Consider the following 17,950-nt stretch of genomic DNA (forward strand, 5'->3'; position numbering starts at 1 on the left):
TGATGGACGGACCAAGATGCAAGCATATCTATATAAGAAAATATAGTGATACTAAGAAGCAGTCATTCTATAGTGAAGTGTTTACATAGTCACAGCTGCAGTAAACTATACCTTGGTCTTGGCATATCTATAAAATGCTCAGGATGTAATAATGACTGGGTCTGTGTGTCGAGGGTATGGTGCTCGGTGGTGCTAAGCTAAGGTTTCAGTAGAGTAGTGGTATTAGAACATGCAAAGGCAGGAATAAAATTAACGGAGGATTGAGTACAGGAGTATGGTGTGGATCAAGGAACTTCTTTAATTAGTGATCTACTTTAATTAAATCCATTTTCTTCAGCCTTCCTCCTCGTACGCTCCTGTTTGTGCGTCTCTCTCCAATACCTCAGTGAAAATTAAGTTATTGTTATTATTATTATTATTATTATTATTATTATTATTATTGTTGTTGTTGTTGTTGTTGTTGTTGTTGTTGTGAAGGATCGAGGGAGAAGATATGGAGAGAGGAAAGAGTAGGGAAAATGAATAGGGAAAGAGAAAACACTTAAGCTAACGATGGTAATGGATGGGAAAGGAGAGGTCTTATTATTATTATTATTATTATTATTATTATTATTATTATCATCATCATCATCATCATCATTATTTAAATATTCTAAGAACATCAAAACTCTCGAAGAACAAATAAATTGGTCGTTATCATTTTTTGGGGGAACAGCAGTTGAGCATCTTAATTAATCAACTGGTTCTGTTTATTTATTAATTCATTCATTTGTGTTGCTACCTATCAGGATAAATTGTGCGTAAAGTAAGTAAATAAACAAATAGATAAATTGAGCCGCATATAAGGTGTGAAAGGCTGTCCATTCTTGAGGGTGTTAATGAGGTTGACAAGAGGGGCAGGGGGCGAGGGCAGCAACTCAAAGAATCATGCACAGAACGTTGTAACTTCAATAAGGATGTGAGTCAGTGTGAATTTATGAAGTCAAATCCTTCTAGGCGAAGAAAAAAAAAAATTGACACCAGCTTTTAAACAGCAGCAACAACAACAATGAGGGGCACCCAGAGAAAGTGGTTGGTGAGTCATGGCAAGAAGCAAGTGAAGAAGCTAGTATTATAATCATGAACTTGAAAACAGTGCAATAAACCGCGCCCATATTCTGAGACGCTTTGTTCTCTCATCTGGACTATTTTCAAAGGCCACAGAGATAATTAGTGTGGTTCTCAGTTATGTATATATCATTAGTTATGTGTATATGTGGTATAGTCCTCGTTTAACTATTACTAGGATCATGAAAACAGTTGTAAATCTTAGTCAGTACCTTCCACATCCCAGTAGTTTAAAAGTAATCAAGAGAATGCGAACCGTACATAATGTACTCAACACAAGTTAAAACCTCTACACACAATAGGAAAGAAGTGGGATGATGATAATTATCATGACTCACTGATAAGCATAGTGAATGCCATTACCAACATATGCTATTTTAGTGAAGGATAAGCTAATACCAACCATGTGATGAACCCCCATACGTGTATTTATTTTGTTCATTCATTTTCTGACCATAAAAAGTTATATATCACTAACACGTTGACTATGTTCTCCTGAATGAATGGTTGATACCAACAAAACAAGGTCTCGTACTCGTATAATCGTAAATGTTGATTTGATTGTGTTGATGGTTTTCTTTATTCAACAGTACGAGAGCAACAGAAAACGAGTATGAGTAACTGTTATAAAATATGTAACTGGCCTTGTTCTGTTGCAGTTATTTGTCTTCATCATATGTTCATGTAATTTCCATATCAAGTCTGTATTCAAGGACATCGCTGCACCAGGGAAAGTTAAAAGAGGATAACATAGCAAGATACACTGTGGAGGGCTTGAGGATGTGGTCTCTTTAGTCGCATTGCTTCGCGTAACACTCGCTGCTGTTCTTGAATTTATAGTCAGTGTTTAAGTGGCCAGAAGTGTTACACGTTAACGAACAGATGTTTCAAAGTTAGCATCTTCTCTTATTATCTGTTTTTCTTACTACACTTCGTTGGAATTCTCGTTATGACACATTAATCTTCAATAATAGATGAGGGGTCGTTCCTCTTCCCTTCACTGGCCTCTCTGCTGCCAAAAAAAAAAAAAAAGTAACAGATTACTCCTTTTTCACATAATCTTTTCCTGTGTGTGTGTGTGTGTGTGTGTGTGTGTGTGTGTGTTAAAAATGAGTCACTGCCCAGCGCATGCCATCCACTACTATTCACAATCCACACTCGCCTTCTATTGTGTTTACTTAACCTGGTTTAAGTTCATCAGGGTGTCTGCCTTCACTTTTAAGAAGAGCAAGGTTAGCAGCAGAGAGCGACCCTGTAACCGTAGTCCATACATAGGCTAGATGCGAAGCTGCTACACACACACACACACACATACACACACACTGCGTCCAGCTTAAACAAGGCCACATATCCCAGCTGCACATAACTTCTCCAATTGTTACGTTCATTTACCACTGCAACCTTGACTTAGCTCTATTTATTGCATATGTGGAAATATTAAGTAATTTGTATTATAAACTAGTGTACATGTATTAGGTGTTCTCTTTATTAACACAGCTTTCACTCTTGCCTACGCCAATGTAATCCTCACATGCCAGCTGGTCTTTGTCCAGTATGCAGACGTCATCTCGAGGTAACAGTTGAATGGGGAATCTAATGGTCGTAGTGAGCAATTTCTGCATTTCACATCTTGATGTTAGTCTGAGATTCTGTACGTTTTTTGGCACCACATAAATAAGTGAATAAAATACTAAAGTAAAATTAAATAACACGAAGTAATGAAATACAAATGGAAGTTAAAGTGAAGGATTCTGTAATACATTCTTCCTTAAAAAATAATAAATACAGTATACGTACAAACAAAAACTAACACATAAGTAGATAAATAAATAGAATAAATAGATAAATAAATAAATGGATAAATAAATAAATAAATAAATAAATAAATAAGATAAATAATGATTATGATAATAATAATAATAATAATAATAATAATAATAATAATAATAATAATAATAATAATAATAATAATAAATTACCAGATATGAATAAATACATTTATTAATAAATTAACTAATTAATTAATACCTTATATTTGTCTTCTTAATGAACCTCCTTTGAAGACAAATATAAGGTAATGCTGATTTCAATTATGTTTTGTCTCCTTTTCCTGTCTTGTTCATACTGACCCCTCTCACCACAAATACTCAGTAGAACATTCCGTACAGTCCCAGTCTTATTACACAGATGAATGTAGGTAATAATCTTAACATCTCGAATAAGTTCGAATGTAGGTAATAATCTTAACATCTCGAATAAGTTCATCTCTCCCGCTAGGAAGGGCCGGGGAGACAGCAGCCATCCCCTTCATCCTATAATCAGAAAAACAGAAATATTCTCCCATTGTCTAGCGTCCTTTGTTTCATGGAAGTCTGAAGAGCTTGTGCTCAGATAGTACCATTAAATACATAAAATCTCTACGTTACGGTTTTTTTTTTTTTTTTTTTTTTTTTTTGCAGCTTCTTTAGATACTGTTATCAATTGACGCCTGATACAGGTTTTTCTTGTCAATAACCGCAATTGGGGTTGCTGTGCTACATGGACATTTACTGATCTTTATCAGATTTCTTCAGATATATATGCATGTCAGAGACATATACAGTATTAATGTTACATCTTTGAAAGTTGCGTAACTATTCACTCATTACATTATTACGTATCATCATTATGTAGTATCCTCGGGCGGAATACTCAAGTCCCCAGCAGACGACGGTGCATTTCCGTCAGAGGTGCTACCCTGCCGTGGGGAGTTTTCCCTATATTTGGAAAGTCTCAGATACTACTAGGGAAAAACCTGATTTGTAATATTTTTACAGGTATTGAGAGTTACGTTGCATATACTACAGTATCCATAAAATAAATAAATAAATAAACAAGTAAATAAAACATGACTGTTATATACTTATGCTTTATTAGTATAAATTACCTAAATAAAGGGAGAACACTATTGCTTGTTTTTATACAGATCCCTTCATTATTCTGTTTCGATCCTGCCAGATAGATAGTGGGTAGTTGGCAGGTTCTGACCACAAATCCATCTGAACCCTACCTTTGTTGTACTGTACATATATAAATTGATATGTAGATAGATGGAGAGATAGACAGATAGATATGTATTTTATTGACCACAAGGATGCACATCAAATACATAATAATAACAGACTGGTAGCGTTAACTTTGAAAGTTCCTAGCCAGATTAAATAACTAGGGAATTTTTCAAGATTTCGGGATTGAACTACCTGGCACCTTGCCTATCATCACATTATTGCCCACCAGTGATCACCGCCGAGGACTAACGTTGACGGCCCCGTGTAAGCTCAGCAAGTGTTCAAGATGTTGGCTGCAAGTGTAAGGCGACACATTGGCGGTGTGTTGAGGGCGAGCCCCAGGGTAATGGGGGCCGCCCAGGTGAGGCACCACGGCTCTCACTACCCCATAGACGACACGGTGTTTGGCCTGACAGAGGACCAGCAGCAGGTAACACACACACACACACCGATGCATATTACTAAGAAAATCAGAACCTTCATGATAGGTTCTGGATATGTTTAGGTTAGATCTGGACATGTTAGGATAAGTTCAGTTTTGTAAGATTTGTATACGTATGTCCAATTTGAAATAAAAGCTATTCCGTTGTACCAAATTATAGAGACAATATCTGAATAAGATTACAGTTTAATACAAGACTTAGTTTTCTTTATATTCTTCCCAGTGGGCTACAGTCTCTAAGACCTGTTCAGAAAGCAACATTTATGGTGGAGGAAGCAAGTATTACCTAACCCTAATTAATGGTATATGTGCCTTCTGGTGCCCCAACACAGTTATGTGTATCTGTATGTAACATTGAGGGGTCTCAACTAATTCTGACCTTACACTATAATCTCAGATGTTAACTAGGGTTTTTTTTTTCCACCATGGACTCCACAGAACTGTGCTATCTGCCATGCATATCTTTTAGTTATGCATGATGAGCTAACTGCCACATTTCAGTCTTCATATATTCCCAAATTAATATCCATTGTAAACAAGCTGTGACTGTGCATTTGATTGACAACAGTGGGTTCTTTTCTTTCACAGCTGAGGAGGACAATATTTGACTTTGCACAGAAGGAACTTGCACCCAAAGCTGCCCAAATAGACAAGGATAACTACTTCCCAGAGATGAGGGTAAGCTGAATATTTTTTGGTGTCTGCTGTTTGTATATAGCTATAAAGATATTTTATATCATACATGAAACAGGGAATACAAATGTACAGTAAAAATTTTGTTGGAAAGGATGAGGGATATATTTGTACTCATCTTGAGCAATTCTGGGAGGCAGTAGATAGATACAGTGACTGCCATGTGCAGGCCTGATGGCTTCTTGCAGTTTCCTTTACTTTCTTATATTTTTATGTTTGTTTATATAAATTTATGGAATAATTTACCCTTAATTGGGACTGGCATTTCAGTGGACATTTTTTTTTCTTTTTATTGGATTTTTGTTGCCCTTAGCCAGTGTCCTTCCTACATAAAAAAAAGTAATACACATTAATACATTACTAAAAACAATCCTGGTTATGGTACAATTGTCAGCTACAGCATTCTCATATCACTGAATTTTTATTATTGCAGGAAGATTAATTTGTTGTTGCCCTGCAGGACTTCTGGCTGAAAATGGGCACCATGGGTCTGCTGGGCATCACTGCCAGCCCAGAATATGGTGGCTCAGGCATGAGCTATCTTGACCATGTCCTTGTTTCTGAGGAGATCTCCCGTGTGTCAGCTGCCATCGCACTGTCTTACGGCGCTCACTCCAACCTGTGCGTCAACCAGATCAACATAAATGGGACAGCAGAGCAGAAGGAAAAATATTTACCAAAGGCATGTGTATTTTGCTCACTGCACCTTTTGGAGAGAGAGAGAGAGAGAGAGAGAGAGAGAGAGAGAGAGAGAGAGAGAGAGAGAGAGAGAGAGAGAGAGAGAGAGAGAGATTTTCCTATGTGAGGTCTTGGAATGATCATTTAGTGGCCTCTATGGGAGACACCACTGGAAGTATCTGTCACAGTATCTTGATAAATAGAAATCCAGATTCAAGAGATATGGATTTTCAAGGAATTTGTGTAGTTCTATCAAATTATGTTTCTACAGTTGAGTGGAAGGATACTTCCACAATATTTCTTGTGTATTATAAAGGTGACTGAAATTAACAGAAACAAGATGTGACAAGTTGTCTGCACAGCCTCTGTTTAAGGGAGATATATAGGTGGTATATAGATAGATTTACATGTGCATTGTCTTCATATATTTTACCAGAATAATTTTTAAATTCACTTATGTTCACATGTACTAATTTCATCTCTAGTCTCTTTCAATAAGCATTGTTTCTGTTTGGTAAGATAATTTTCCTTACTTTGAATGCTACTTTAATTTTGCCTATGGATTTATTATTACATATAGGTAGTTTTTCACATTTCTACAAAAAAAAATAAAAAGAAAAAAGTTTTTAATATATGATTGAATAACTTGGTATTATTTTGGGAATTCTGCTACTAGTTTAACATGATATAAACAAGTTATCTATGTCAACAGACTTTAATGAGAAGAGTGATATCAATTTGAGTAATTAAGTTTATACAGAATCCCCCCCACAAAAAAAAAAAAAAAGAGGAAAGCAGTACTTTTAGGGAAATAAGGAGGGGGTTATTTTGCATCACTGGTGTGGAATGCAGACTGTTATCAGAACTGTATAGTTTTTACTGTATTGGCTCTGTTGTGTTGTATGTGTGAGAGTTTGTAGTTGCATAGTTAGGAAGGTTAGTGTTAAGAACTTACTTCATTCCCACAGCTCTGCTCAGGTGAACACATTGGGGCATTGGCCATGTCAGAGCCAGGGTCTGGTAGTGATGTGGTCAGTATGAAGCTCAAGGCTGAAAAGAAAGGTGACTACTATATCCTGAATGGCAACAAGTTCTGGATCACCAATGGACCAGATGCTGATGTCCTGGTGGTAAGCAAGGATGCTAATCTAATGCTGTTGTGACTAGTGGTATTTTTTCACTCCCACCTAGAGTGAAATATATAAGTTTTTTAGATGGGAAATGTATACTTATATATGCATATGAATAATTTTTGTTGGTGGTGTAGATTCTTTGAGCCTCTAAATGTGTTTTATATTAATAGAAATTAATCTGTTGGATGACTATATATGATTTGCCTATTTTGGCATCTTTTCACAGACTATGTATTGATGTACATGCACCTCTTTGGCACTTTAGAGACCTTTCTTAGGGGGTATGAGCAAAGGAGAATTATCTCCATCATCCTTCTGGCAGTTCATTACTGCGTGGTCAAAATATCTTGTGTCATCTCTCTTTTCTTCCAGTACTTGCCACTCTATCCATTTTCTTAGTGCCTTTTACATATGCCATTCAGTTTTATTCATGTACTATATTCTCTTTGCATGTTTACTCATTCTCATGCAGTTCTTAATTTAACTCTATGGCCTGTTTAGCTTCCTTAGCTAACTAGCAGTGCATGGTACTTGCAGGTGTATGCCAAAACAGATATGACAACAGCTAAGCCCCAGCATGGAGTGTCAGCTTTCTTGATAGAGAAGACCTTCGATGGGTTCAGCACTGGCCAGAAGCTGGACAAGTTGGGCATCAGAGGCTCCAACACAGGAGAACTCATCTTTGAAGACTGCAAAGTCCCAGGTATATACATTGTCACTTTGGTTCTTTGAGAGTTGTGTTATTTTGTGAGCTATTTTAATAGATATACAGTATTTTTAGCTTTAAATCTAGATGTATTACCCTGTAGACTTCTTAAGTGAATGTCATGTCTATCATTTTAAATCTTATAGGAATACAAAGAAATTATGATGTCTGTTATATATAGGGAATCTTAGCAGCTACTTTTGTAATTATTATATAGTGGGCCTGCTGTTTAAGTACTTAGTTTTCAGGGATGAGACAGTATAGACAAGCAGTATAAGTTAAATAGTGAAGTAAATGAAAGGGGGGAAGATCTTGATAATTTTTTGGAGCCCTATTGTGATCCAACAAAGCTGCCCAGTGTCAACTGTGTGTACTTTACAGAAGCAAGCTTACCAACATCCTTTGTACATGATTAATTTGCTTGCATTAAGAGACAGGTTCAGGAATTCATTATCATGAAAATTATCCAATTAGAAATGTTGGTATAGAATGGTAAATCCATCATCACCCTTGCTTGTGTGAGATTGGTTGTGTTGCCCATGCACACAAACCCCATCATTGATGTGTGTCCTGAATTAATTCCCATAAATTTCTTTGATCAGCCAAGAATATGCTTGGGAAGGAGAATGGAGGGATCTACGTGCTCTTCTCTGGCCTGGACCTGGAGAGGCTGGTGCTCGCCTCACAGCCTGTTGGGTGAGTGGGATGTCACCTATGTGCTTTTTTTCATTCAAACTTATGTTTTACTTCTGCTTCTATTCTTCCTTGCTCCAACACTTACCACATCATTGCCACACTTTCACTTTTCTGCTTTGTCTATCATGAGCTTGACTTGAAGGGCTCATCAATTGTTAATCTGATCAGTAAATAGGTATTCCAGCATGTTGTTGGTCAAGCAAAGGAACAATTATTCCTTTTCTCATAAGGTCACTTCTTCAATTTTTGCAGATTTATGTTTTGTGCACTTTTTTTTCTACAGAATATATCAAAGATTAAATTAGTGCATCATTAACAAGGCCAGTTTTCTTGTAAGATGTAAAAATTTCTTTCTTCAGAAAGTTTTCTCCTTTGTAATTTGTCATATGTCTCTCCTCAGACTGATGCAAGCTGCTTGTGATGTTGCATTTGAATATGTTCACTTGAGGAAGCAGTTTAATACAAGAATTGGGGAGTTTCAGTTGATGCAGGTCTGTTTACTATTTTATGTATTTTAGCTTTTCTGGATAAGGATTGAGGAAAGAACATGTTACCTATATATAATGTCAAGTGAAGTTGATCAATCAATCAGTCACATGACAATTTCAGTTTTCTGGTTCACAAGCTGTATATTAATTCATTGTGCAGCATCTGTCTTTCTCTGAATTATGCAGCCTCTTCAGATTTTTATTTGTCTTGTAACTTTCATCCTTCTAAATTTAATTTTATCCCATTTATATTGATTGTTAACTACATATAAAAAAGTGGGAGAGTTTCAAAATTGGTTGGTGCTGATCCACAAGGGTTGTATGTTTTGTAGCCTTGGTATGTTTTTTTCATAACTCTTCCCTAAATAAATAAGGTATCTTTGTATTGCTGTTTAGGCACTATATGATGCATGCCAATTTGTATGCTATGGTCACTGACATGTTTTTCTTATTCAATTTTAAAATTTAGTAATTGAATACACTGGCCATGTCCTTTTGATTACTCACTTGCTGAGAGGATGTTTTCAGCATTTTCACTTGTAAATGTATAAACTTCTCATTCTTGTTTCCTTTACTGACAAAGATTGTGACATCCTCAGGGAAAGATTGCGGACATGTACACCACTCTGAGTGCGTGCCGATCATACTTGTACTGTGTGTCACGTGCCTGTGATCAGGGACATGTCAACAGGAAGGACTGTGCTGGTGTCATTCTGTATTGTGCTGAGAAAGCAACTCAAGTTTGTTTGGAAGCCATCCAGTGTCTAGGTAAAGTATATGTCTTCCAGCCACCATTACTATTGTTACCTTGACATTTGTTGCATGGCATGACATCAGCACTACTTTCTTCAATGTCATCATTACTTGTCTGTTAATTATTCATTATTGATAGTCTTGGGATGGTCACTGCTGCTGGATCTTGACCTTGGCTTGGCTTTGAAGAAGGTATCAGTATCATTTAATTTTGTTTTTTCTTGTTAATTGCTTTTAAGAAATCCTTGTCAGCATCAATTCAACTTAATTTTGACAAAAGTTTACATGCTTTATGATTAGAAAAGTTTGTAAAGTATATACATTTGCACTGGAAACAATTACTTATGCTCTCTACACAAAGAGATGGATCTCTAAAATGGAGCCAATAGTTAGTACAGTAAAATCCCTCTTATCCGGCATCAACGGGACCGCCAACATGCCTGATACTTGAATATTGCTGGATACTTGAATAGAAGTGAAATTATGTCCACAATCACCACCCTACACTCATGCATCTTACCATAACAAAGATCAGCTGATCGCCGTGCCACGCGTCGCCATCCGCGCTGCCACCTCACACTCACCAACACACAGTTGTAGCATTGGGCCTGTAATTGTGACTCCTGATCTTTTCAAGCTGAACCACTCGTATAACACTTTGTCCATCATTTCATCACGATGATACTGCAGTGTGTGACAATTTTCCGCTGCCTTTGGGGTGTCGGTGGCTTTCATGTAATCCCGCAACTTTTTCGTTTGGGATTTAATGTCATAAATAGTTGATGAGCCCACACCATATTCCGCCATTAGTTGCTGTCTGCTTTCACCTCTCCTTAATCGTCGACAAATGTCTACCTTCTGCTTAAGTGTAAGCACAACACGCTTCCTCTTTTCTACAACTTTAGGCATGATGAAGGTGTCAGGCGATAAACAGTGCACACGTGGGACTGAGTCACTGAGTAAACACAGTGCAGTGGGCCGCGGGTGGCGTGAAGCAGTGCGCTCTGGTGGTGAGGGGACAAAGTATGCCTCGCACGGAAATTTTAATTGATTTTATGAGTACACATTGATTTTTTATTGATTTTAAGGCTTGGGGAAAAATGTGCTGGATACTTGAAGCTGCCGGATACTCGAATGCTGGATGAGAGGGATTTTACTGTACATGGAAGGTCACCATATTTCTTCCTTAGGTCTTTCTACTTTGCAGAAGTGTAATACCAGAAGCAGCTCTTCTTTGGTCAGTGCAGAGGGCTTACTAAAAAGAATAGACAGGATGCAGAAATATGATGGATTTGGGGATAGAGGAATTAAACATAATAAGCTACAGGGTTAGAGGTTACAAAATGGTCAAGAATGTTGGGTATATTAGTTAGAGAATGGCAATACGTCTTAGGCAGATAATAAAAAATTGTGCCTGCAGGCACAATAGGAAGTTGTATTTTATGAGTGGTATTGTTGAAACTTGTATGACTGCAAGTTTGAATAATCATTAAACATTTAAACATAAACCCTTCATGGGCTCCCCTTCCAGGAGGGAATGGCTATATCAACGACTACCCAACTGGTCGCTTCCTCAGAGATGCCAAGCTTTATGAAATTGGGGCCGGTACCAGTGAAATCCGTCGCCTGGTTATTGGCCGAGCCCTGAATGCAGAGTACAGGTAACTGGTCAGCCTGCACACTTAAGACAGGTATGGGAGGATGACTTGTTTGTCCACTGAACAGGTGTTGCTGTTCTGTAGCTTGTGATATTCTTTTTAGTCCTTATTTCCAGTGATTCTGTGAATAGGTGTTATGGTAGCTTTTACATTTAGTCATGAGAGCATTGATATCTCACAATTGTTATTGGGCTTGTACTCACTGGGTAGCACTACAGCTACTAGGCTCTTTGATGGCCACTTCCTAGTCTGTTGTGTGTTGAAATTTAAATTATAAAAATTGAATCATATTGTTATACTGCATTTTAACAAACTGCGTTGAGGATCAGCATTATACTTACTATAATTGTTTAGTTTAATATTGACAGGTATTGTCAACAGGATATGCACAGCATGTGCTTCCTTGCCTCAGGACATGCAGTATGTAATATATTACAGTTAGCCCATCTGTGAAACTGTTCACTGTTCTATTAAGCAAGCAAGTCATAATGGTAGGCTTAAGGCTTATTTGGTGGAACAAAGAAGGGAAATAAATTTCTTATTAAATTCTGATCTTGTTCTGAAGAATTAGGTATGTAAACACAAGAATTCAAGTCTAAGGATATTGTAGACCCATATTGTTGCACAAAATATTTCTGGTCATCTTCCTCTCCTAGTGAGCAGAATACAGTGGATGAGGTAACAGATGGATATAGTATGTACTTTGAGCTGCATCTGTTTGACCCAGCAGCTACAGAACTTCCAGTTACTAGATGTTGTATCTCAGCTGATGAACAAAAATGTAATCTGAGATGGTGGACATTGATCACCTAAAGACTGGGCACTATTGTTCCAGATGCTACAACAGTGGTAATGCCTGAAAAAAGTGACAGAGTAATTGACACTATCAATGTCATTACAGAAAGCCATTCAGAATTGAAAGGACACTTTCAGGTGAAGGTTGTGCATGGCCATCATTACAGGTCAGGATTGAAAAATTAATGAAAGTGGCTATCCTCTTTAGTGATCAAGAATTTCAGCCATCTATTAATTGAAGAAGAGATGTGTTATGTGAAACCAAGTAAATGTAATGTTATTTTGAGGACTAGTGTTCAGAATCACTGATGTAATGGTAAGGTTTATAGATCATGCAAGTGAATCAGTATTATGAGGAATTAGGATAGATTATGACAGTAAAATTTCATAAAATGCAGCTATATTTCATAGACACTAGGTGTAAAAACCTGTCTTTGATCCGAAGTTTTGAACAATTCTACTTAATACTTTAATTTAGGCAGCTAAACTTTGAAAATTTCACATGCATCCAGACATATTTTATTAAAAAAAAAATATGTCTGGATGCATGTGAAAGTGTTAGTATTAGCAAACTGTTTCATATTCTATCAAAAACATATGAAACAGTTTGCTAGTACTAACACTTTAGATTTGTGATTTCTCTATTTCAAAAGTATTAATAATAGGAAAGGTTACCAGCAAAATAGCTAGACAAATTGACAAATAATATTAGAAATATTTTGTGTCATTCATCCACATTAAACAGGGACAGATGTGGCATAATTTTTATTAATTGTATTAGCTTTATAATTTCAAGCAAGAATTGGGGTCTTCACTCATTAGATAGAAGTTTTCTCCAGAAACCATGGTTTGAGCTGTGTTTGATGATCTGGTTTGTTGGTTTGCTTTAGCATAATTTGTTTATTTCATTATGATGAGTCACCATCAAGAGGGATGTGGATCTTTGAAATTTCCTCTTTACACACACACACACACACACACACTCCTTGGCTGTTACAGAAGTAAGGCTCCCAGACATGTTGTTGCAAATGTTTTAAGTTGTGAGAGTTGCAAGTTAACAGGTATTCAGCCAGGATTTTATCATTATTGTCTGAATTTGGGTATTGTTCCTTACTTAATATTCTACATTGGTGAGAATTATTAGTTTTAAGATATTCATATTTATATTGTGATCTTAAGAAATGGTGACTGTGTTTACATATGTGGAACCTCTATAATATACTTGTCTCAACACTACTTTAACAAGAAATGCAACAACAGAATTTCCCATTAATGCTCAAAAAAAAAAAAATCATAATTATTTACTTGTGTTGATGTGCAATATTACTTTGCTATTCAGGCAAAATCAGTGTTGGGTGTCTGAAGTGGTTAGAGTTGGTTTGTGTACCTTATCATAGAGGTGAATTACTCAGGATTACAGCTTCAAAATTATTTAAGCCTTGCCTGAAGTATCTTCACTCTGGAAAGGAGATGATCACAGCAAGACAACAGAAAATTTTGTAATGGAGCAGAATTTGATTTCACATGCTCCAGGCAAACTTGACAGCCTCAGTCTTTACATTAACTTGAATGCCTCTACATTGGACCACATATTTAAAGGATAGAATTCTTTATGTATAATACTGACGGATATGTGTACAATTATTTTATAGTATATATTATTTTTGTAGTAGTACAAATAATGTACATAACACTATAGTTGGAACAATTTTTGTGAGTTGTTCTTGTACCATTTGAAAGGTGAAATAAACATAAATTCTGTATATATCTATCTATGCATATTTTTGTGCCATTCCTAAGAACTTCCTCAATGGTATGGTCATGGTGGAGTTCCTTAGAATAGAAGCTGACCTTAATTAGCCCAGGATATAGGAACAAGTTTTATTGTGATTATGTTAGCAGCAACTGATGCTCAGTGGCTGGTTGGGGCGAGACATCTCACTGTCCCAAGACCAAAGCCAGCAGTTTTCACATTTTATTGCCGCCTCACACCGCAGTTACCCACATCCAGGTTAATGGGTTTTTCCATTGTCCATGAATATTCATTCCAAAAAAAATCAAAACAAATATAAGTGAGTCACATAATTTAATCTATAAAAAATTACTATTAAAGCATTAAACAGTTGTTGTAGCTTACACCGCAGTTATTTATTAGCTTTATTAACATCCAAAGGCATTAATAGTACAATACAAGCACCTGGTGCATCTACTTTCTAAAGTCATTAATAGTACAGTGCAAACATCTGGTGCATCTATTTGCTTTACTTTTGGAGGCAGTTAGTTATTTTGCAGCAGTGTAGGAGATAGTTAAGAAAGAAAGGAAATTAGAAAATAATTGGTAATAATGTACCATAGCAATATTATATGAATTTCAGTTGCAAACTTACATATGTAATTCAGTCATGCCTACTTATTAGGGGAGGCGTACTGATATTTTAAGGTGATCTTGAAATTCTGTATCAATTTACATGAAACTTTAATGGCTTATAGCTAAGATACCTATTTACGTGTGTAGAAAGTTTGAAGATAACGTGAAAAAAAAAAAAAATCAAAAGAAAAATTAAAAACTATGACATTCTTAAATTTTTTTTTAGTGAACTTTGACTAAGGCTCTAAAACTACTTAACATAATTAGCCTTTACAGTTATCAGTGATGAAATTGATCATTTGTAAATAGAACTGAAGTTTTTTTTTCCCAATATGTTTTTCATGATTCATGAAAAATATAAAAGCAGCAATATTTTTTTATAACTAGAAAAATTTCCATTTGTGTCTGAAAAATCTATCTTACTTAAAAAAAAAAGCATCAGCCTTATAGAAAATTTAATTACAAACAAAATTTAAAAAATGAAGTGAATATGAAAAGTGATGATACAGTAACAAATTTAACAAGAAAAACTTATACATGAGAAATGAGTGGGTTTGTTGACAGTACTGATTACATGGTCAGAATTTCCCAGCAGCATACTCTAGGTCCCTTGTGATCTTCTTATTTCTCATCTTCCTTTGGTATGGAGAGTTGATAGGCACGTCCTTTGTCTGTAGATACTTTTCCAATGACAAAGTGGACTCGATGCCAAGAATACCAGTTAAATTGCTTTCAAAGTAAACTACATTGTAGTTGCACACTGCAGTCACAGATGCAAAGTCTATCATCATCTTTGAGGCTCTTCTGTTTTGGGCATATTCTCCATATTCTTGAATGGGAATGTTCATTTCAATTTTGTGTCATTCCCTGCTGACACCGAGTCATCAATTCGTTTGATGTTAGTTGCTCGTACACAACTTTCACTTGCTGCAGCTCTGCTTGTCCCAACTGGAAATAGACTCCCATCTTTGTGTGGGAGGGTGGTGTTTCCCCATGAGCTATACTCTTATTATAGAAACACAATGAGTTTTTATCCTTGGGACATTTGTCATGCTGTGGGTTTTCATCTGTACACATACAGTGAAAGAAAGTTGACAGGATTTCTTCTCAAATTTGTTCTGCACTTGTGTGTACCTTTCTATTCAGGGTCATCTGGAAGTAATGCTGCAGGAGATCAATGACAGTGTCAGTCAACTTGTGCCTTCCTCCCATTGCTGCTGCTTCCCTTTTGTGTGCGCCACCTCGGGTCTTTTTCAAAGCATGAAGGCCAGTGCCAAGTTTTTATGTGACGTGATTGATGCACTCTGCTTTCACTACCTTACAATCTTTGCCATAGGGACCTGCACCTCCATTCATGTCACAAACTGCATGGTAAGCAGAGCTATCACCATCTGACACAAAAGTTTTGTATATCATCTGATGTTCTTCAGATCTACCCCATATTTCCTTAGCTTATGCTGCCTCCATTCCCCCAGAGGAGCCTTCATAATTAACGTCACAGTCATCATGTTCATCTTGCAACCAAAACATACTTGCTCTCACTAATTTCCTTGTTCACAAAAGCCTTTTCCTTACTTATGCACTTATAACATATTTTAGAGCACACTTCATAATCCAGAATAAGTCCAGTTTCTACATCAACAGCAGTACCAACACCAAAATTAAACTTGAAGCCACGTTTGTGCAATGAGCCGTCAAAAGTTGCGTTGACTTGCAACATATTGTCAACTAGCTCAACATCCTCTTTCTTTGCATAATGCTCATGTACAGCACATCTACTTCTTTCCAGAACATTTTTTGTGTGATTGATAGCATGCTCTGTGATGTACTTGGCATATCGAATATATGTAGTTTTAGTGAAATGTTTCAGACTGAAGAATGAAACAAGTTTGTTGGCACCCACATACTCCACCCCAAGCATCATCATGCAGTACACCAGCAACAAGATCATCGGATGATAGTTTTTTTTCTTTCACTTGTGTAGTTTTCAAAGTATCCACTACTATGTGACCACAGGCACACTTCACACAAATGTACATGTCTATTTGGTGGTGTGTAAACTTCACAGTAACTTTGTCACCAGCACATGAAGGGCACAACATATTTTGCACTATTTCCTCAACTGTCTTTTCACCATTTACAGCTCGTACTTTACCACTTGCTTCAGGCCTTCCGTTCTCTTCAGCTGCAAAGATTTCCTTATTTGAGCAATAGTTGCCTCATGTGAAGTTGAGGTTTCAGCAACAGGTGGATCCAAGGATAATGAGTCGCTGCATCTCATCTCTGTGGCAGTCTCCACCAACACTTTTGTCACAATTTCTGTGCATTTGCAACATAAAGCAACGTTCTTCTTTGGTCTCGGCATATTGCACAATATCCACAAGGCAATATGTAAGTGAATAAAAGCAGGGAGCAAGACACAAAAGCAGAGTGAGAACACATGGGTTATAAACACAGCCACGTGCACCCATCCTCGCAGTCCGCATACCTGGAGGCAAGTTTATCGATTGCCTCAGGCAGGCCAGCCGTCTTTCCCTCAGTGAGAGAATGCCAGATGTCTCATTTTCATGAACTTCAAAATAATGTAAAAAGTCGGGGGGGGAAAAACTATAAAGCAGTAAAACATGAGCTGCCAAGGACAGCACATTTAAAGGGCTCAGTGTAAACAAACTACGCCTCCCAGCCTTTTAAACACATGTAGAATAGACGTATCGCACTATAACTTTCTGAGGATGGTGCCACAAGCTATTGTGATTTTTCAGTGTATTTAACTCCATTTCATATTTTCAGGGATTTTTCGCTCAGAAAACCAGTACTCCTCCCTTAACAGCTATGCATGTCAGCAGAAAATGTGAACTGAGATCAAAAAGAACCAATTACTATTCTCTCTCTCTCTCTCTCTCTCTCTCTCTCTCCCTCTCTCCTCTGTCTCGGTACCAGTAATGTGGAGGCAGGCTAATGTAGTACCCATCTTTAAGAAAGGAGATAAAACTTTAGCGTCTAACTATAGACCAGTCGGCTTAACTTCAGTTGTAGGTAAAATATTAGAGTCAATAATAGCAAGGAACATTAGGGAACATTTAGACAAACATAACTTGATAAATCAGTCACAGCATGGCTTCACGAAGGGGAAGTCTTGCCTGACAAACTCGTTAAGTTTTTACAGTAAAGTGTATGAGGCAGTAGATAATGGTAATAGTTATGATATCTTATATCTGGACTCTAGTAAAGCATTTGACAAGGTACCCCATCAAAGGCTCCTGAGAAAGGTTAGGGCACACAGGATAGATGGGAAGGTGTTAGTCTGGATAAGGTCATGGCTTAGCGACAGGCGATAAAGAGTTGTAATAAACGGCTCAAAATCAAAGTTGGGTCATGTAATTAGT

General features: G+C 36.9%; 1 protein-coding gene and 1 long non-coding RNA gene across 2 annotated transcripts; one reads left to right on the plus strand and one right to left on the minus strand.

Annotated features, from left to right (window-relative positions):
* Window positions 1–579: 579 nt before the first annotated feature.
* LOC135116175 (uncharacterized) lies at window positions 580–2,440 on the minus strand. Its single transcript, XR_010276198.1, has 2 exons — window positions 2,291–2,440; window positions 580–2,116 (listed from the first exon to the last, which is right to left on the minus strand). It is a non-coding gene; the product is annotated as an uncharacterized LOC135116175 (long non-coding RNA).
* Window positions 2,441–4,327: 1,887 nt separating this feature from the next.
* LOC135116160 (isovaleryl-CoA dehydrogenase, mitochondrial-like) lies at window positions 4,328–13,967 on the plus strand. The gene is made up of 9 exons (XM_064033417.1): window positions 4,328–4,584; window positions 5,185–5,274; window positions 5,750–5,971; window positions 6,936–7,097; window positions 7,638–7,803; window positions 8,409–8,502; window positions 8,903–8,993; window positions 9,590–9,758; window positions 11,275–13,967. The coding sequence occupies exons 1-9, from the start codon at window positions 4,441–4,443 to the stop codon at window positions 11,406–11,408; spliced, it is 1,272 nt and encodes a 423-aa protein (XP_063889487.1). The 5' UTR covers window positions 4,328–4,440; the 3' UTR covers window positions 11,409–13,967.
* The last annotated feature ends 3,983 nt before the right edge of the window (window positions 13,968–17,950 follow it).

The sequence above is a fragment of the Scylla paramamosain genome, chromosome 3, assembly GCF_035594125.1.
Source record: "Scylla paramamosain isolate STU-SP2022 chromosome 3, ASM3559412v1, whole genome shotgun sequence".
NCBI classification, from domain to species: domain Eukaryota; kingdom Metazoa; phylum Arthropoda; class Malacostraca; order Decapoda; family Portunidae; genus Scylla; species Scylla paramamosain.